Source organism: Malaclemys terrapin, chromosome 5 (assembly GCF_027887155.1).
Source record: "Malaclemys terrapin pileata isolate rMalTer1 chromosome 5, rMalTer1.hap1, whole genome shotgun sequence".
NCBI classification, from domain to species: Eukaryota; Metazoa; Chordata; order Testudines; family Emydidae; genus Malaclemys; species Malaclemys terrapin.
The window spans coordinates 123,860,928-123,883,329 of record NC_071509.1 but is presented as its reverse complement, the minus strand read 5'-3'; the positions used below and the strand labels follow the sequence as shown (position 1 = coordinate 123,883,329).

The 22,402-nt window shown below is 39.1% G+C and overlaps 1 protein-coding gene across 1 annotated transcript in view; it reads right to left on the bottom strand.

Annotated features, from left to right (window-relative positions):
* Positions 1-22,402, bottom strand: part of GRID2 (glutamate ionotropic receptor delta type subunit 2) — a 1,011,959-nt gene that overhangs the window by 216,195 nt on the left and 773,362 nt on the right. The window contains exon 9 of the mRNA XM_054030820.1: positions 4,960-5,061. Within this exon, the coding sequence (XP_053886795.1) occupies positions 4,960-5,061 (102 nt within the window). The remainder of the gene's footprint in view (positions 1-4,959; positions 5,062-22,402) is intronic.

The following is a 22,402-nucleotide window of genomic DNA, read 5'->3' as shown; positions in this document are numbered from 1 at the left end:
GTTCTAAGGTGGAACTATTCTTTTTTGTAATATTTCCTAAATATTTCTCTTTCTCTGCATGAATAAAGATTTTATTCGATGGATGAGACAGAAATCAGCAAAAATTTATTTGTCCCCACCTCACAACAGGGTTTTTAATTTCATAAGAAGTGCAGTTTGGTCTTGATGTTGAAATCTGTGAAGTTCTGCCAAAAATCTATGACAATTAACCCCCTCCTCCCTTCCCCCAAAAAACCTCAACACAATAAAAATGGAAGAGAGGGAAGACTCATCCAGAAGGAGGTGAGATTCATTCTTAGATTTATAGCCAGAATGGACCACTGTGATCCTCTAGGACATCCTCCACAACACGGGCCACAGAACTTCCCTGAATTAATTCCTAGAACTGGAGTATATCTTTTACAAAAACATCAAATTTTGATTTAAACATTTCTAGTGAGAATCTACCACAACCCTTGGTAACTTGTTCTAATAGTTAACTATCCTCATTGTTAAAAATTTACCTTATTTCTAGTCAGAATTTGTCAAACTTCAACTTCTAGCCACTTGAACTTTTTAAGCCTATTCAATCTTAGAATAACATCTCGTGTCTAAGCTCCTGAAAGACAGCAAACTGTCCTATTGTCTGCTTGTCTTGCAGAATGTTCTTTTCATTCTTCTTAGTATAGAATCCCTGACAAGGATTCTCTGCCTCCCTGGGACAACTGGAGATCTCTTCGTGGGCATATTTGTTTTGTTTATAGCTTGGGCTGAGCAGCGACCCACAGGTGTGTTCTGCACACCTTTCCATTCCATTCAACCAGCTAGATCTTCAGAGATTCCTTCCATAGTTCCCACACTGAGGACCTAGTAATGACTGGAAACCTCTAGCTGTGTGAGAAGCTCGTAGCTCCAGGTTTTCTTCTCTTTGGTAGTCACAGTATGCCCATTCCTTATCTGCTTCTGGCTGTGTAGATCATCATCTCATCCTTTTGCCTCTGGTGGTTATCAATTGCCAAGCCTCCTCTCTCATTTCCTCTATCTGTTTCCTTGGTGGCCAGTTCATTTCTTTCTTTGAACCTGAGGTAGTGAGGTTTCCAAAATCTGCTCATCCAAGAACTCCTTAGATTCTCCACAGTATCTACTCCACTCCAACAACCCTTTTTTACAGCACAGTCACAACTTGTACTTCATACTCAGGAAGTCCCTTTCTCTGGCTTCAGTCAGGAAACAGAACATTGCACATCTGTTGCAAGTCACAACCACTGTTCCATCACTAGATCGTGTATCATGCATTGTACTGTTCGTAGAAAGCTAGCCTCTGACATTCCTCCTCTAAACCCCCTCCAAAACTTTCATTTGCCACTACTGTCAGATAGTGGAATCACTGAAATCAAAGTTTAAAAGGAAAAACAACACTCCAGAGGGATTTAAGGCAACTCATTGACTTCAGTAGGACTACCCAAGTACTTAAACTTAAGAATGTGTTTTAGTTCTTTGCTGGATCAGGACCAAGATGCTCAGAACCTGACAGGTCTGAGTGCTAAGATCATTAACCACTGACAACTTAAATAAGTTCCACACCACTATTTATAACCTTTGCTGCTTGAAACACCCTTGAGAGGAATGAGAGAGAGAGCGAGCAAAGGAGTTTCCTCCTTTTAGATGAAGTGCGCGGGTGAAATCCTGCCCTTAGTGAAGTCAATAGCTCAACTCTCAGAGTACGCCTACATTGCAATAAAATACCTGTGGCTGGCCTGTGTCAGCTGACTCAGACTCGCAGGGCTTGGACTACAGGGTTATAAAATTGCAGTTTAGCTGTTCGGACTCAGGCTGGAGCCTGGGCTCTGTGACCCTCTCCCCATGTGGGGTCCCAGAGCCCAGGCTCCCGCCTGAGCCTAAATGCCTACACTACAATTTATAGCCCTGCAGTCCAAGTCCCGCAGCTGACCTGGGCAAATGCAAGTGTTTTATTGCATTGTAGACATGTCCTCACTGACTTCAACAGCACCAAGACTTCATTCCAGGTGACAAATACAAAATTATACTTCTGCCCCAGAAAGAAAATATCATAGCCAAAAGAGAGACTTTTATAGATTATCAAGACTTTGTTCTGCTTAAGAGCTCTTCATTGACAGCAAAGACACAATATTTTGCCAATAACTGTGACTTAACATGCTTGCTCTATTTCTGGCACCTCGCACTTGTTCTTACAAACCCCAGAATATTATACCAACACACCCCTTCCTTCCCATAAAAGCTAACATTTTTGTATCATTGTTATTAGTCACGCCCAATAAATGATGTAAACCAAAGATATTAACTGAACTGAACCATGCTAAAATTAGTAACAAGCAACAGCCATGCCTGAAAACTAGAGCAATATACGTGTGTGTGTGTGTGTGTGTGTGTGTGTGAGTGTGTGTGTGAGTGTGTGTGTGAGTGTGTGTGTGAGTGTGTGTGTGAGTGTGTGAGAGAGAGAGAGAGAATATGACAGATCAATTTTAATTCCCAGACACAATCAAGGCCAGATCCTGTGAAACTTTGCTTGCTCAAGCATATCCACTGGCACACAACAGTAAAACTTTGCAGGACCAGGCCCTAAATTTATAATGTCATCAATACAATTGGCAGCAACAACAGAAATTAGTCTAGCACTAAGTTAGAGGAGGTAAGAGACGACGATAGAATACTAGCACAATTGCCATTAGTGCATTTTCCATCTCTTTTGCCTTCCTTCAGTTTTCCATTTTGTTGTCTGATTGATTTTTTTATCTTTTCTTTTCTACACCAAACTTTTGTATGTGAGTGGGAAATAATTATATAAGAATGCCCTTTCCACCTCTTATGAATTCTAGAATTCAAGCAAAAATGGATCCATCAGCATAACTCATGTTTATCATCCAAACAGATGAAATATTTAATTTATTTCAATCAGAGTTGCAGATTCCTACCACCTCTGAAAATGAAGTCCCTATTTAGGTGCCCAACTTTAGGCACCCAACTTAGAAAATATGTGCTTTGGTGTATAAAATATAATGAGCCTTAGCTGGTACTCTGGGTCACAGACAGCGTTGCAAGACTCGAACCATCAGACTGCACTGACCAAGCATGCAAAGCCTTACTAATTGCTTAAAAGACAGAGGAAAGTCTTACTGTATAAAGGCAATGGGGATCATTTGTGTCTTCCTCATCCCCTGCCTCTAGTTTATAGTCTTCATATAGAGAGAGACACAGTTAACAAAACGAGGGACTAATCAATTTGCATGATGGCACAATTTAAATACTACCAAGTTGCAGTTGTATTTGGAAACACATTGCTTTAAAAATAACACAAACACAAAATAGAAATTGCCCCCTGGATGCAAATATCAGCCAATGGTCTTTGTTTGTGTGGGGACTGTGGAGACAGAACTAAATCTTCCATGTGATGTGTTGCTGAACTTTAAATATCCTTCTTTTTTGGCTTATACAAAACTATCAGTGTGAGTAATTACTCTTTTTTCCACACTAGTGTCTAAGTTGCTAAATGTTCATAATATAATTGTTTGACATAAGAATGCTCCCTGGCAAGCTAACTAAAATGATAACTAGGGATGAAAAAAAAGACAAGATACTCATTTGAATTTCTTTTGATAGAGAATGTTCGCTGAACATTTCTGTTGCAAGAAAATTATGTTGAATCAATTTAAGTTTATACCAAGCAAAGTACAAAGGCCATCCATTGCTGTTATGATACTACTTTGAGGAATATCCAATTAGCATCAAAGTATAAAACATATAAATACTGCTTTGTCTTTTTAGATCTACTCATTCTATTTTTTTTTAAACCATGGTCGGATATATGAATCTCTTAAACAAAGCAGACAATAGTAAAAGCACAGGGGACTACCGTATTTATAGTATCTTCTAAAGGCTAGATTTTAACCAGTCATGGGATAAAACCCCAAAAAGCAAAATTTGTGTTTTAATTGTACCCCTAACTCCCTGATATCACCCTCTAGCTTAGCCCAGCTGAATTTTTTTCTGTACAAGGCAACATCTACAAGGGAAATAACAGAAACCCACCCCTGTATCTTCATTTATAAATAAGTGTCCAAATCCTCACTCATGACCAAGAAGTGGGTACAACTAGGAGGAGGTAGTAACTACAAAGGTGACTTAAAATAACCTTTGTACTTGCCCTGAATCTTGACTGAGTCTTTGTTGGGCCAGTCCCAGCTTTGAATGGCTACACTAGGTTGAAACATCTCAGGCAGAGAACGCTGCTCACACCCCCTTTTCCCAGGTCAACTCTTCTATTCAAGTGGCCAGGAGGGTGCGGGGTACAGAAGCCTCTATGCGGGCTCTGTGCCACCAACTTGTCTCCCTATTTGGGTATGACCCCTCCTTGGCCAGCTTCAGGCCTTCCTTTGATCCAGCAGTCTGACATGCAGTGGCCACTGCACAGGGAGAATTTGGCCCAGGGAACCCTGAGAGGAAGGTTATTTCACTGAATTAACATAATTCACCCTAAGCCAATCTTTAATATTTTCCTGAGTGCAGTAATTTGTGTCAAACTGCACTCCGTTTGGCACAGTAATTGAAAGGCAGCTATATCTTATGCATCATTTGGAGTTTTAGCTAGGAAATCTTAGCTGGCAGGCAAGATTGTGTTGTTCTTTTGAGTTAAGACAGGTTGATTGAATAACCTACTATGTGTATGTGCCTATGGAAGAAACAGTATTTAATGTCTTTAATTCCAACTTTCAAATGAACTTTATTGGTAAAATAATTATTTTGTGGAAAATTCCCATTGATCCAGTATTGACAAGGAGAAACTCAATTCTGTGACAGTTGACTATGTTTTAGTTTCTTTTTAAACTTTGTAATTCATTTTCAAAATCCGTTTTAGTCACCCTTAGTCAATAACCTATCAGTGGAAAGCAAAAAGGAGAAAAGTAGCATTTCTCTAACTGGAAAACACTCAGAATCTCTTACCAGCACAGTCACCACACGCAGAACCACCCCACGCATGTTATTCTCCAGTTTTCTGTCTGTTAGTGACCCATTCAGACCAGTGAGAGGATTCCAGCAGCCAAGCTGAAAAATAAAATACAATTTGTCACCTCATTGTCCATAACATTTTGTCAGTCATTCCTGTTATGGAGCTTTAAATGGGAGCAACAGAAAACCTTCCAGAAAAAATGGGATGGAAAGTCAAAAGGGGGTTTGCCCAGAGATTCATTTTTAAAATGCAAATTAGGAATATCCATTTCTGCTTTTAAATACCATGTGCAGTGTATGACATCATCCAGGGCAGTGGAGGATATTAATTGCTTTAGAAGGGTGAGGACTTCTGAATTAACGATTTAAAATGTGAGATGACTATAACAATACCTACACCTCACTTCCAGTGATACACTAATTGGGAAAATAGTAGTCAACATAATTCTAGCATGTCATTTGCTCCAGCACATGTTTTCTAGTGGAACTTTGAGAAAAAGAGTTACATTAGCTTTAATTAAACCGCATATTGTTCATTGATAAAGAAACGGTTACCATATTTAACTAAGCTAAAAGTCTCATTTAAAGGTGATTGAGGGAAAGATCATCTGACCGGAAAACTATAGTGTCCATGGAGGATCTGTAATAGATGATGCAGAAAAAGAAAGAATATTTGTTTACTTTGTATAAATAATTAAATATTCATTAGATATTAATGCCCTTCTCCTTGGGATTTCCATTGGCTAGCTTAAGCTTCTGAGAATCCCTTTCTTAGGTGCCTAACTCTTTCCATACAATGCATGGGGAGCCAGGGTGTCTAACTTGGGGCTGCGAATTCCACTGTGCAGGAGGGTGCATAGGAATTAGGTATTGCAACACATAATACTCCTTTGTAGCTCTAGCCCCTAATCAACGTCTTTAAGATTTATGTTTTTCCATACCCTCCTGGACTGAGAACATGCTTGGCATTGGCCCATTTCTGCTCCCACTGAAGTCAACAGGAGTTTTATCATTGGCTTCAAAGGGAGCAGAGTTAGAGCAATGCTGAGCAATCTGTGTTGATGTGCCCTTACTATTACATTGCAGTATGTTTGTTTATAGTCTCCCAACACCATTACCTTTCTGGTAAGCTTCACCAAGCAATCTGATTCAGTTGAAAATCGTATTTGTTAAACCACATTACTAGCCACAGCACAATGAAGGGTTTTAATTCAAAATATTTACCTAGATGCATACATTTTGTCATAAGATGCATCATTACCACCTTACAGTGTTAATACAACCAATCGTTCGATAAAGCCTGCATATTCTATACTAAAATATTTTAGAATATGGTGCCAATTGCTAGGTTCAGCTGTAAAAACACATTAAATTCATTCAGTGATATGTCATTCTTAGTTATATAAAGAAATTAATTAGAACTTAGAGCCAATTAGCATATCCAAATGTACTGAAAGTCTAATTACCATAGATATTGTACTCTTGCCAAATATAAAACCCTATGAAGTTTGAGAAGAGCCTTTGTTCCCTTTTGAGGTCAGCTGAAGTCCGTTTTTAATTATGTTCATTAATGTGTACATTTTGTATATAATTAACTTTACAGCTCAATCCTTTCTAGCATTTTTTTTAAAACAATGCCGCTATGAACTAAGCAACGGAAGTTTATCAGGAATCTCTTTTTCCTGTTTAAAAGGTACATTTTGTTTTCAATTATGTTTATTTAATTTTCAATTCAATTATTCCTTTTATGCAGTATAGTCATGTCCAAGATGTATGAACAGACCCTTGCCAAACTAAACTTGATGTTAATTTCAGGGATGGCATTGCTGAAATTAGGTGAAAATCAATCAACTTTTTATTGATGACAATTTGAATGTGTTTTTGTAGCAGGAGTGACTATATCTATAGCTGAAAAGAAAAGTACATTACCAAACTCTGAGCATCCTGCATATATTTTCCTTCAGTTATGCCACTGGCCACACCAGTTTCAAAAAACATTTATTGTGTCCACACCTGCTTTTCTTAAATACTGCTCTTTCCTTGTTATACAGTTAAAATGACAGCATAAGTCAACATTTATTAAGCAATACAGCAATTTTACGTTAATTCTGGGTTGATCTGTATAGCAACAGCAGATGTCAATATATGGTTGATGGGAAATGTTGACTAAACACAGTATTCATCTTTGGCATCTCCAGATGGATTCTGTGATTTGAAGTGCTTCGCACCTTAGATGTTGTTTCTTTCATTTTTTTTCTTGACAAGTGTCATTCTGGTACACATTTGGAGATAGAATGATGAAAGTCTTAAACTTGTCAGTGTTTCACTTCATTTATGATGACTTTTTGATCATGAGCCTGGTAGCTCAGTTCCTCTTCCTGTTGTTACTTCTGCTATGTTAATATTTCTTTTATTTCACTGTCAGTGTTGATCACTTATCTTTCTCTCATGGGCCATATCTACATCTTCAAGAATTCTGGCCTCTGTGGGTTGCCAGTTGTGGAAGGTCTGTGATTATCAATCTTCTTAGATTAGTTAAAATGTATAGTTTTGCAATTTCAGGACACTGACTGATACGAAACTTGGAACACAATTAAATGTGCAATACATTCACTATAGAATCTCATGTTCTGCCTGCTCATCTTCTCTGCCACCTCCATGGCCATATATAGAACACAAATATTTCTTATGAAAACAGTGAATTCTAATGTATAGGCTTAGGGAGACTAATAATCTTTTGGCACAGAGCATCATCTCAAGTCTACTGATATAAACCCGTTTTGTGACCACATTGTGTGATCGTCATAAATAAAAATAACCCAATAATAGTAATGCATTACTTTAATGTAGTGCATGCCATTCTAACAGATCCTCAAGTGCTCTACAAACTTAGAGAGATCTAAAAATACCTACGAATCACTTAATCCAACACTGCAGCCACCCTCTGAGGTTAAATATGGCATGCACATCAACACTACACAATACTTTAGGGTGGGACACAATTAATAGAAGCTGCAGGAGGAATTTGAGAAAAATGTCATTACCACATCCACAACTAGAATTTGGTCAAGACACCATGATTAACATACCTCCTCTAACACAAAGTTCCTTGGGATCTTCAAAGCACAAAAGTGGTCAAGTTTTTATAAGCCATCCAAAAGTCAGCATTGCTAGCATCATTCTGAGGAACTGGTTTCATGATAATTCAGAAAAAAGTCACTTATTGAATAATCAGCATGACTTTCTTCAGCACCACGGTGTTTTCCTTTCAGGTTTCTGCCTGGCTGCAGATAGTTAGTTTGTGAGGACTTATGAGATCATAACCTAGGGTGGTTATAAATGCTGTCTTAAAACTAGATAGATACTTCCTGCCTCCACTCCAAACTCAAAAGAGTGGAAGAACAGAAGCCTTCAGTTACACAGGAATAAAACTTTAAACTCTCCCTAGATTAATTAATGAATTAATTAATGGAGATATCCCATCTCCTAAAACTGGAAGGGACCTGAAAGGTCATCGAGTCCAGCCCCCTGATGAAACGTGTGTGGCAAAGACATGAAATTGGGTACACAACAACAACAAAAAATAATGGAGGAAGAAGCATGAAATGATGTGGGGGCTTATTTCTTTAACATCTATAAAGTTTGCTCTGACTTCAGTCTGAGCAATATACTGGAATAAAAAGGAACATCAATCTAGTTTTGTATGGAAGGAAGGTTCTTAGCCCTTGTGGGTGAGGAAAGTGTCCTGTGCGGGTGCAGAGATTCAATTAAAGGGTAACCCTAGTTCAGGTCTGTGAATCTGGCCCCAAGCAATGAAGGAAAATGGCTGTAGTGGCTCAGCCATATTTGCAGCAAATAAATTGATTGGGTAGTAAAGTGAGAGCCTTAATCTTCCAGAGCTTGATTAAAGGAACAAGTGGATTCATAATGATTTCATATTAATATTGTATAGTGGCAGTTATACATTTTTTCCTAAAATTATGTTAAATATTAAATTTTTTCCTTCACTGGAGCTTAGATAATAGTCAGCTAGTAATGGTGATATTAAAATCTCATAAAACATATTGTGTTCAACACACTGTTTAATACACTTATATACAGTATAGCAGCTCTTGCATCTCCTACACGCTATATCGGGAAGGCTATAGAATTCTGTACATGCATTTCTTTTAATTATTTATTTTTTTACAGTTGTTTTATTAATTTAATTTGCCTTTAGGCTAAAAGGCACATCTTGCACCCTTGAGCTTTGCAGTGCTACTTTCAAGAAATTTTAGAAGTTAAAAAAGAGCGCAAATACTCAAACCTAGTTTTGTTTCTATAGTTTCTGTGGATTATAATAGTCTTTTCTTTAGTATTGTATCTTGGAGCCAAGTACAAATTGTCTAAATAAGAGTTTCTTTCTTTAAAGCCATAACACATGCCTTTGGGACTTCGGTACGCTGGGGGCTGCAGTCACCTATGTCCCTAAAATGGTCTGAAAATCATGATTGGAGCAAAAAGGCTGAAGAGCAAGCTGTGGCTGGCTGGGTCGGCAGCTATAAGAAAGGCCCTCTACCAGGCTAACAAAGAAAACATACATTTAAAAAAAAAATCATGCCGCCTCCTGTGTCTGTGCGTTATATATAAGGTGGCATATGGCATCCAAGTATACAGAGTAAAGGAGCAAGAAGTGGTGAGAAGATGACGTATGAGTGAGTGTCTCAGAAGATGAGTGACAGCTGACAACTCTGGTTTTAGTGTTTACAAGATTTCACTACATGTTGGTTCAGAGGGTTCATGCTATCACATGTTCAATAGACTATGGAGCAAAAAAAAATCTTGTCCAAAAATTTTAATAACTTTTTGTGTGTGTGCATGCAAACACTGCCTTTAAGCAGTAACACTTATTCTGTAACTGTAAAAAGATTAATGAATACCACGTTCATTGAAAATAAGCTCATTGATGTTTGCATATTTTATAGGATCTTAATAGTACCAAATAAATTCAGGTTTGTATACAATTTAAATACAGTCACTTTTGATTCTTAATTGCAAATGCTTGGCTCCAATCTCATTAAAACTTATAATAGCTTAAAAAGGCATCTGTCAGCCTAAATCATTTAAGTTCTAAAGAACATTAGGGTTTGTAATTGAACTTTTCCCCTTTCAAGCTGTGCCACATTGCATCTTTATGAAATCAAAGAGGAAAAGTGCTCAGACAAAGATACTATATTCAACTCATATTAGATCACAAGTTATAGGATATTTGTATCATAGTAAAACCTTTGATCAAATCTGATCAATGGCAAACAATGAGAAGTACTGTTTTTCAGTGAGTTCTATGCGCTCCCTCTCTGCAGGACGCAATGAAATGTGCAATGTACCCTTCAGTTTATCAATTCCCTCATAGTAGAACATTCTTCAACAGCCTCTCTGCTCACCACTCTACCTAATAAGGTGCATTTGGCGTATTTGAGCTTTCAGAAAGGGCTTGATCAAGTTGAACAGCATCATGAAATATTTTCTCTATTGGAGGGCTCAAAAATCTAGGGACACAACTTAACAAAAATAAGGATGTTAATAGTAAAGAGCAAATGCAGGAAGCACTATTTCATTCAAAGAGCAATAAGCACATGAACAGGTTTCCAAGGAAAGTCATCCAAGCAAACTGTATGAGTAAGACTAAGGCCATGTTTACACAACCACATATGTTGGCAAAACTTATGTTGCTCGGGCTGTGAAAAAACACCCCCCGAGCAACATACATTTTGCTGGTATAAGGAGTAGTATGCACAGCACGATGTCAGCGGGAGTCCCACCAAGATAGCTACTGCCGCTCCTTGGGAGTGGTTTAATTATGTCGATGGGAGAACTCTCTCCCATCAGCATACAGTAGCTACACGAGAGATCTTACGGCAGCGCACCTGCATTGGTACAGCTGTGCTGCTGTAAGAGCTCTAGTGTAGACATAGCCTAAGCAGCACTTTGGCACTTTTCTACAGACAGAAATGGTTGAGGAATACTGCTGCAAAACTGGGAGCCTGGGCCTTTATTTTCTCAGGTAGAAAACATAGTACACAGGCAACAAATATGAAACTCCAATGTTCTTGAAAGGAGAACAGATTTTAAATGAGAGTAATGTATCAGTTAATCCTGAACAAAGACAGACACATAACACAGGGAGCACAGAGTAACTCAGTCCTGCGTTACACAGAGCATGGGTGTACTGCCATGAAATTACTTCTTCCTAACAGCACATGTACAGTCAAAGTGAGTGTGTGGAGCAGCGCACTTTATTTGCAGGCTGAAGAGTGCAGTTATGTCTGTGTCTCCTCAGACATACCCACTGACTGCTCCCCCATCCCTTTCTTTATTCATCAGAGAGAGGGAATGATTAAATGTGACCAAATGCATCCCTGTATTCAAATCTTACACAATAATCTTTGTACAAAAATATGTCTTGTGAGGTATCATTTGAAAACTAATCACTCACTGGTCAATATCATCATTATATAATGTTGCTACACACATTTTATGTAAAGTTACGAATATAGGCTGAAATCATGACTGAAGTGTGTTGACTAGACTAGTCAGGGGAGTGGGTAAACCTATTTCAAAGACAATGGACAAACTGATGCTTCGAGCCAGGTGTCATCAAAATTGATGGGAAATTAAACATCAAGTGGCCATTTTCTGGCAAGGAAGAGGGGCTGGAACTAACAGATCTGCATCTTCACAAACAACAGCATGGAAGCTCTTTCACCAAAAGACTCTCTGTTTTCAGTCCTCAGTTAAAAGAAATGTCATGTAAAGGTATCCTGCAGGATAAGGCATTTCAAATGGTGACTAAACTATAGAAGTGAGGGGCACAACACCCCAATTTACCTCTCTCTTTTTCCATCTCTCTCCTTATCCATCTCTCTCCTTTTCACCTAAGAAAACAAATGAAACAACCTTTGGAGTTTGAGAGCAGATCCTGATCTGAAATTTGAGCAGACCTGCTGCTGGGAGCCTGTGGTAAGAATTGTATTGTGAACCTAGTCTAGTTTGTTAAGTTTTAGCACTGGGAAGCATTTTATCTTTATTTCTCTTGTAACCTTTTCTGACTTTAATGCCCTATGCTTGTACTCACTTACAACCTCTCTCTTTATAGTTAAATAAGCATGTTTTATTCTTTAATCAAAATTAATTCAGTGGTGTGAATTATGGGGTTAACTCCATTTGGGGAAACAAATTGTTGTATATTGAACCCTTAAAAGGTCAATGGACCTAATATATCTGGACTGTCCAGGAGAGAGCTGGACAGTGTAGAACTGGGAGTGTGTTGGGGTAACTGTGCAAATGGTAACCAAGGCTGCCGGAAGCCAGAGTGTGGCTGGTGTTTGGTGACAGGCTGCTAGGGTCAGAGTTGCTTACCCAAGGCTCTGGCTATACACACACACACACTAACAGTGTGTGACCTGCATGCTGGCAGTGAGTGACCCAGGTGGGAGTTATAGCAACAAAGCATTGCGAGACATCTCAGGTTGCAGGGCAAGGGTGACACAGTCCCTCACTGATGTAGATTGCATCCCAGAATGTCACACTAAGCTAGGGGCAACAGGCTTACTACTATCAGTGCAGACGCTACAACTTATTTGCAACTATATCACTGGATTGCACAATTTTGTACTCCTTGTTGTTCAGCATGAAAGACTTGCAGGCTCATTCTGAATGAACTGTACAGAGAATGAAAATGTTTTAACTAGCTTGAGCCACTCCCTATCGATTATGCATGCCCTGCATGGTTCCCATTCTTTGGGACTAAGATGTCACTGCATCCAAACAACCACCTCAATGGAAAAACAGGCTTGTTTATTTTTGTTATTTGAGAACCAACAGTTCACGTCAAATACATGACATGTATTGTGAGTGTGTATAAGAACAGAGATCTCCATGACAACAGGAAACGGACAGAGTCATCATCCTAATATTGTTCTCAAACTCTGTGCTACACAAAAGATAACATGATAATACGTGCAGCAGCAGTACCAGATGATAAACCACTTTCTGCTCGTTGGCCATAGTCCCAAACCACAGAAATGGGAAATGTAGAGATTGAAACAATCTTTGCTTACACATAGATCAATACCCTGTTCCTAAAACTCAGGATTTATTCTCAGTGTTGTTAGAAAGAAAGAAGTTTACTAAGCTGGATCTGACACATGATGCTGGCTAGTAACTCAAAGCAGCTATTTGTCACCAATAGGTTAGAAAATATTATCCTGTTATAACCAAATACAATAGGGTGCCACCAATTTTTCAGTTCATTATGGACCAGATAATGCAAGTAATACATTGGATCATATATTTTCTGTGGATTGGAAGTAAAGAAAATATTTCCCCCCAAGATACTGCAACTTACTTCGGAGATAGTACTGATGATGAAGCAATTGTCCAGTAAAAGAAAAACATGAAGCAATAGAGGTAGTAACAGTATGAAGGAATGAGTTGGATATTTCTCCAAGATCTGTGCACAGAGAGCACCCTCTGCTAATGGATCTCTTCTCGCCCATGCATGAGGGGGCTGAGGGGATAGCCTCATTCTCCTCTTCTTGATGTTGCGAAAGTCCCCATGTGCTCTGTTTGAGGTCCTGCATCTATCACTGGTCACAGCTTCTGAAGGGAATAATTGCAGCTACCCAAACCCAGAGAGACTTGTTGGAAGTAAGCATGGTTGACGGGGGAGGGATAGCTCAGTGGTTTGAGCATTGGCCTGCTAAACCCAGGGTTGTGAGTGCAATCTTTGAGGGGGCCACTTAGGGATCTGGGGCAAAATCAGTACTTGGTCCTGCTAGTGAAGGCAGGGGGCTGGACTCGATGACTTTTCAGGGTCCCTTCCAGTTCTAGGAGATGGGATATCTCCATTAATTTAATTTAATTTGATCCACAGTGTGCTGTAGCTCAGGACCACCAGGGAGGTACAGGCATGAGGCCTCATATGTGAGGGGGTTGCACTCAGAAAAGCCAGAGGAGGGGTTGATTGAATCACGACAGCAGCATGGAAAGAAGACAGCATGACTGTCATATTTCATGGTGAATCAAAGATATTCTTTCAAGGTTGCACAGGGAAGTACAGGTAGCTGTAGAATTCAATATATGAATCGTCTTTCCTGGATGTGTTATTTAGGTTGACTCAGGATGTAGCTACAGAAATCCTCATGTTATTTCATTTAGCAGTAAGCATTATTACTCAATTTTACAGATAAGGGGAAAAAACAAACAAACAAACTAGAGCTAAAGCATCTTGCCCAAGCTGACCAAGTGTGACAGATGGGATCAGAACTCAGCAGTTCAACGATCCCACTTCACTTACTAAGCGAGATGACTGGAGAAAGTTGTTACATCTTTTGGAGCGACTACATTCTAGCTCCCAGTGTTCCAAAAGCAATTACAAATGCAGTTTCACTCCTTCCTCTAGGTGCAGCGAAGATGAAAATGCCTGTCATTTTTGTGGCTAATGAATGCTCTGATAAAATCAATCTGTTCATGTCAGCATTGGCTCCTCTTCACCACTGGCTGTGGCCTGCCCATCCTTTGTAGAGCGTACATGCAGATTCTACTGGAAAAGGTAACTCTAAAAAGACACTTAAATGCCTTAGGCTGAGACAGTGCCAATGTCAGGCATAGTCACTTCCAAAAACAGCAGGTATGTTGGAAATCCTCTTGGCTGCTTCACGCTGCTATAAAGCAATGTGATTTGGAGGAATAGCCAGTCATTGTACACAAGTGGAGTAGATTCCAAACATCCATTTAATTTCTTCTTTACTTTTCCTCTTTTTATTTTTGTTATTTCTCTCCGCTCCATTTTTCTTCTTCTGCAATCCTTTACATTCCAAAGAGATCCTTTTTCTGTGTTTTTCCCCCACTGTGTTTTTGCTGCTCTAATATTACTCTTCATTTTTATGTGCATATATGCAACTCTTAATAAATGCAATAAATACAGTGAGATCAAATTGGTTTTCATCTTAGACAATGGGCCTGATTCTGGAATCGTTGACACGAATGCACCTCTGTTGGCTTCAATGAAGTTACTACTGCTTATTTACGCTAGTGCAGGTGTGAGCAGAATCAGGCTCATCAGGATTCCCAGAAATGAAGTTTAGTTTGCAGATCTTCAGAAGTGAAAGGCTAGTGCTGTAACCCATTCCATCTCTCCTCCCTTTTTTTGAAGTTATAAAGACAAGGGTTCTTCTGTTATTCCATTCCTATTTCAGGGCTTGCTTCCATAATTACTCCAAGTCCTGAGTAAAAAACAACATACAGTTGTGCTGCCACAGGAGCAGACCAGACAACAAATTGTGATTCAGAGAGTCATAATTTTGTCTCAAAGGGTGGAAGTAATCTTGGTCAGCCTAGCGCAAATTAGGAGGAAGAATCAAGGTTCTGCTGGCCACTTGCATGGGAAAGAGTGTAAGAGTCCTATGGAGGCTGCTTTCTCCCCTGCATTGTGACCTGCTTTGCCATTAGCCCATGCTGAGGAATGAAGGGAATTTTACGTGTTACTCCCTTGGGTGAGTATGTAGGGCGAGCCAGAATCTCACCCAAAATGATTATTAAATGGATTTACTCAAATTTGAAAGAGAACTAGAACTACGACAGTTTGTGCATCTCACCCAGAAATACATTTGTGCTCTCCCTCAGAAGCAGTCAGGTATGTGTGAAGTGGTAGCAAAGTAATGGTTCTAACTTAGTACTGACTGGACTTCACTGTTTGTCTGAAGAAAGAATGTTTGGATTGGAAAAGGAGGGAACTGCATGGGATTATTATTATTATTATTATTTTGGCCTGGAAAGAGAAATACTTTTTAAGGGACTGGAGACTGGAATGGCTGATGTAGTCAGTGTACAAACTCACTGCTCTATACAGCGAATGTGTTTGTTCTTATTACAGTAAATAAGCTTGTCAGAACAATCTACCTATCTTAAGCATTTAAATCACAAGTGACATGCAATAAAATACACGATAGGTTTAAACAAAGAATCCTTGTGGAAAATAATAAACCATTAGTTTAAAAGATCAATTGACAACTCTAATAAGCTATCTCCAGAACAGCTGAATCAGTAAAACACGTTTTTATTACAGAGGGAAATTGCTGCTCTAATGTCTCTAGAGTTTGCCACAAAAATAAATTAGAAATATATCCTAGTGATTAAACTGTAGAAATGTATTATAAATCCATCTTGTATGGGATGGGAAATATATTTTCCAGTACATTATATTCCAACAATAGATCCTGCTTAGTATATACAATTCTGAACTTGTATAAAGATGATAATTTTAAGCCAATGAGATGGTTAAATTACTTTCACATTACAAAGCCTCTTTTGAAAGATGTTGCTGCACCTGTGGCAGTGATTATCTAACCATCTTGATACTTAGGTACTCATCATAAAAGTACCTCTTCCACAAATGCTGTGATTTAATTTAAAGGGATACTGTCAATTTAAAAATCACACTTCTATCTGAAAATGCTTTAGTCTTGTAACATTTAACATCTTTATAACTTGTAATTTATTAATAAATTGATATCTGGCCCCAAACCATCTAGCTGTGCATAATATTTATATAATCTTTGTACTCCTTCCCCTGTTCCTTCCCACTGTCTTTTGCACCCCCTTGTTGATCTTGTTGTGAATGTGATTGTAAGCTATTTGAGGCAGGGGCTGTATTTCCTAAGTGTTAGTAGATCACCTTCCTTCCACAATGAAACCTGACTGGCACCTTGGTCTGCTACTATAATTACAATCATATGAATGATTACCTACATTCATCTATACATGAAAAGATTAGATTTTTTCCTCTTTTTTTCCCCAGCTTCAGCTACTCTGTGCATTTGACAACAGCACTTTACAATGCAGTATTTATTTCGTGCATCTGACAGCAGTTGCACTGTTTCCCCTGTATAATGAATTACGCCTTGATTCAGTTTGTGGGATGGAGGATTCTCCAACCCACTTCCATGGCCTGCCCTGGGTATGTTTGTATAGCAGACCTGCACTATACTTTTGAAAGTAAGTATTATTAGCCCCATATAACACACAGGGTATAGAAAGAACAGAATCCAGGAGTCCTGTCTCACAGTAACCTGCTCTAATCTAAAACAGTGGTTTCAACCTTTTTTCATTTATGAACCCCTAAAAAGTTTTCAAATGGAGGTACAGAGCCCTTTGGAAATCTTAGACATAGTCTGTGCCCCCCTACCATCCCCAAGATCCATGAACCACAGGTTGAAAACCACTGATCTTGACCATATGCTCTTTTAGGTTCACTTCTACATGATTTTCAATGTACATTTAAAACTTTTAACTAGTGACTCTAGTCATCTTTCATATACTGTGTTTATTAAGTCCCAACCTTAGCAGCCAGAAAGGAGAATGTATGCAGATCTTCAGAACCAAAAGAGTTTTTCCTGATAACGGACTCTTTCCCTAAACATGCTTGTTCCAGCCTTTGGCAAGTCAATATTCCTTATCTCTTTTGTAATTGTGGCATAGGGATTAATTGGATTCCATGTACTTAAAAAGAAATTATGACAACAATTTCACAATACAAGAGATTCCGCTGATATTTTTTCACATGGTGGCCCATAAAAAGCATACTGCAAGAGCTAACAGGGATCTGTGCTAGTCCTGGTAATACACTGTAGTCCAGTATCTCAGGTTGAAGAGAAACAATTTCTGAGAATCCCATTAAATGGCATAAAGAAGAACAGGAGTACTTGTGGCACCTTAGAGACTAACAAATTTATTAGAGCATAAGCTTTCGTGGACTACAGCCCACTTCTTCGGATGCATCCGAAGAAGTGGGCTGTAGTCCACGAAAGCTTATGCTCTAATAAATTTGTTAGTCTCTAAGGTGCCACAAGTACTCCTGTTCTTCTTTTTGCGGATACAGACTAACACGGCTGTTACTCTGAAACTTGTCATTAAATGGCATGGCATATATGCATTGTCTAAAGCATAGATGAAGGCAATTAGCCCATCAGCATTAGTTCTAATTTAAACACTTTCCTCTAGACACTTTCATTACGTGTGTTGACCATAGCTATCTATTATTCATTTTACCTGCATTTCATTGAACTCCTAATATGCAATCATGTCTTGCAAATATAAACCTAATCATGAGGATTCAATATTCAAAAACCTATATTGGTTAATTTGGTTGAACACATAACTAAGACAGTATTTTCATATCTCATGATTGAGCAACCAGGTTTCCATCATGAATATTCATGTTTATGAAATCAACTCCTATATCAGTTGTACAATCCAAGAAAATCCAGTCCATTCACTTCATAATGCAAGAAAACTAAGTCAAGCTGCTCACCTATCATTCTCCTCCTGAGTTTATTTTAAGTGAGAAACCCTTGCACACTCCACAAGGATTGAAGAAGTCACATGGCAAGCAGGTACAAAAAGTACTAAAAAGTTTATAAAAATATCTTGTCTGGATTTATTTTTTTAAAAGATATATTAATATACTAAACCATAAATATATTTAACAATATCCTTGTTCAATAGCTAATACAACTCAAAATTATTCTGCTTCAGTGGATACAAGAATTCTGTCAACAGTTCTTAGCTTTTACCATTTAAGTGCTGTTTCCCTAAACACAAGGCTTAAATAATTTCATAGGACCTAAAACCCAATGGCATTTTCAATGTCCATATCTGAACAATCACCACTTTGCCTTGGGTATCACACTCCTCTCCCTACACACTTTGGCTACTCTGGTCCAGCTATATTTCAACTTCATGCTCAGACCAATCCCACCATTAACCAATATAAGAAAATGGATGCTGCTTACAAAATATCCAGCTGCTCCACAGGCAGCCTCTGCCTTTGAAAGGGAAAAGCGAAATTCCACACTACAGGATGGAGAAAAGATGGATTCCTCAAGTGGAGCATGCACCCTCCAGTGGACACTCCTCCATCCAACCAACCCTCCGTCCCTTTAAGGTCCAGATCCTGCAATGAGTTCCGCGTGAACAGACCCCTGTGTTAGCGCAGATCTCATCACAGAATCAGAACCTAAGTCATAGCACTTGCAGATAGGTATTATAAGATGAACTGGAAGCACTGTCTATTACTTTGATTGTAAACTCTTTGGGGCAGCAACTGCCTTTTTGTTCTGTGTTTGTACAGTACCTATCACAGTGGGGTTCTGGTCCAGGGCCGCCCGGGGGAGGGGAGGCAAGTGGGGCAATTTGCCCCGGGCCCCACAGGGGCCCCCACGAGACTTTTCGGCGGGTCTTTGGCAGCAGGTCCTTCAGTGCCGCCGAACACACCCGGAGCTTCTTCTGCTCCGGGGTCTTCGGCGGCAATTCGGCGGCGAGAGCTTCTTCCACTCCAGTTCTTCTGTGACAATTCGGCGGCAAGGGTTCCTTCTGCTCCGGTTCTTCGGCGGCAGTTCGGCAGGGGGCCCTTCACTCGCTCCGGGACCCACCGCCGAAATGCCCCGAAGACCCAGAGCGGAAGGACCCCCGCTGCCGAATCCTCTGGGCGGCCCTGTTCTGGTCCAAGACTAAGATTCTAGGCACTATGATAATACAAATAAATAATAATAATTGCCTGATTCTTCCCATTATAAGAACCTGTTTTCAGTTGCTTATTACTTTGCCAGACTTTAATCATATGGTCTGAAATTTTCCATGCTGAGTGTCTGCCTTAGGTTGAGTTAAAGACTGTTTCATCATGCATATGCACAAGGGTAACAAAATAAGATTACATAGGCAGCTTTAATTCTGGCATTTCCTAACTTTTGAGTACTTGACTTTGCAATCTTCATAATGTTCTTTTAACACAGTTTTTGGGTGTAATAATAACCGGAGTTCTAGCAACAGCTAAAGTTAAGATTGTCAAACTGCTCCCCATCTCCATTCTAAATGCCCTTTTCCAGGTTTCTTCTCTGCCTGAGGCTGGATATCTTTCTTTTGTTTTTAAAAAAAGATGGTGTAACAATACTTCAGCTTTTTTGAAAATTCAGATTGTAGAAAAAACACACTCCACTTTTATCACTGTAAAAAAAAAAAAGTATTGTGAACTCTGAACACTTCTAGCACATTAGGAGTTTGGGACATAAAGCTGAAATTCCACAGAGAAATAAATAGCCTCTCAGTGCTGTGAAAATTGTTGTTGGGGTTTTTTTTAGATCTTTTAAGTACAGTTCATGCTGCCATTTCCTCTCTACAGTGTACTCAAGTTCAGCTACCAGACCACACTGGTAAAGTCTGTATACATTTTAATGCTTGCTTTGCTACACTTTTACAGCAAGGGAAAGCATGAATAAAATCACAGGTCAAAACAATGGAGTTATGCATTTTAGATGTTAGTATTTATATTACTGACAACCGCAGAGGTTGTTTTGAGTCTACACAACAATATAGGTATTTCTGGGTACTTTCCAGCACATAAATCCTATCACTCTGAAACTCTAATCCTTATATTCCAAGTGGGCTTTATAAGACTGCTTCTGATTGATTAGATGAATGGCAGCTGCCAACTAATTGTGGCAGGGGTATTAATATTTACCAGGTTTATCTTGGATGAATCCTTTTTTTGGTCAAGCATCCCGCTGAGAGCCAACAATGTGTAACATGTTCTGTGATACAAAGAATTCTTATTTCTTCTTTTGTACGGTGTATAGTACAGTTACTGTCTCAATACCCACTGTGAGGCATATTGTCTTTTTGAATGGGATAAGCTTATCTTATCTCATGTAGGTTTGACTCAGTGATTTGTAAAATCTGAGGGCATCAGGCTTGCTGTTGTATTGTACAATTGCCGCTTGCATTTTGAAATCAAATTTGGATGTAAAGCCTAATCTGAATTAAGACAGTATTTTTCTACTGAAATTTAGAAGATTAAAAAAATAGGTCAACAAAAGCTTCTTATGAGTTCAGGCATTCAAGAAATAGTGTAATTTTTCCTACCCTATAGAGATAATACATAATAAATTTATGGAAGCAATACTTATACAAATAGCTAGCTTGTTCACTCATAGCCCACTGAAGTCTAGGAGAGTCTTTCCATGACTTCAACAGGTTTTGGGTCAAGCCATTTGGTCTGTCAGATCTGCATGGTCACCACCATTTTGTTTTACCATTCCCTAAAACCCTTAACAGAGCTGCTGAATTATTCATGGTGGATAAATTACCTGACAAAGTTAACTGATCCCAATTTCAGTGAATGTGTTCATTATTTTTAAGTATTCACTCAATAGTTGGGATGAACAATTTTCAGCCTATGGGTTGTTGGCAAACAGTGCACTTCAACAACTTCATAATTTGTGGCATGTGATGTGTCATCACAGTCACCTTATTGTTTCAACTCTTTGATTGGATGACTGAAAGACAACAGCTAAGTGGGCAAGATTCTGTGCTACACCCCTAAGAGATACAGCAGAGAACTTGCAGCCCAGTAGGAGAGCGGGCTTTGCACCCCTCCAGTTATAGGCTTTTCCAAGACCCCTGGCACGACACAGACAGCCAGGGGGGCTGTCTAAGATATGGCAGCCTATCTCTGGATGCCTATAGGCCATAGCAGTGGTTGGAATCAAACACACATTTGCGAGCACTTATTTTTGTGGTATTCCATACTTCTAATCCTTAGGTTTCTAGCCCCCTTAGGATTCCCAGACAAAAAATGCTATTAACTGGAGTTAATGTAGAGAGACTATCAATAACCAAAGGGGAAAAAATTCTGTAAGAAACTACTGTAGTGCAATGAGTTGGGGAGAATTAGTTGGAGTGGGAAAAGAATATGTGGACATAATGTCCTAATGCTTTTGTAATGCAGCTTCGAAATCTAACTGGTGATTAAAACACAGGACTGGGAGTCCTAAAATCTAGCTTTCAATGCTAGCTCTGCCACAGACTTACTTGTTATCTCATGCAAAACACTTATAAGGACTTCTCTATGGCTTTATTTCACCATCTGTGAAATAGGGAATAATAAAAAAAATAAAATTTAAAGCACTTCAATATCTCTGGATGGAAGGTGCCACAGGACCCTCTGTTGCTTTTTTCTGGATGGAAGGTACTACAAAACTGCAAAGTGTTATTGTCAGGAGGAAATTTTCTGCATCTGCAGAATATCTGATTATTCAGTCTGTATGTGAACAGACTAAAGAGGAGTTGGGGAGAAAAAATACATTCTGACCCATGACCATGTGGCAAGGCAATTCCTTCACAGCTGTTCTTGAAACCTATGTTTTGCAATAACATCAGAGCTCCTTCCTGCATCAGTTGCATAGGTTTTGAGGCTAATGGATCCAAGTAAATGCAGAGTTGTACAACTTCCCTGTCCCACTGTAGGGCCCTGATCCAGCAAAGCACTTAAGTATGTACCTAACTTTGAGCAAGTGAGTCATTTCAACAAAATCAATTGGACCACTTGTTTGAGCTGACCAGA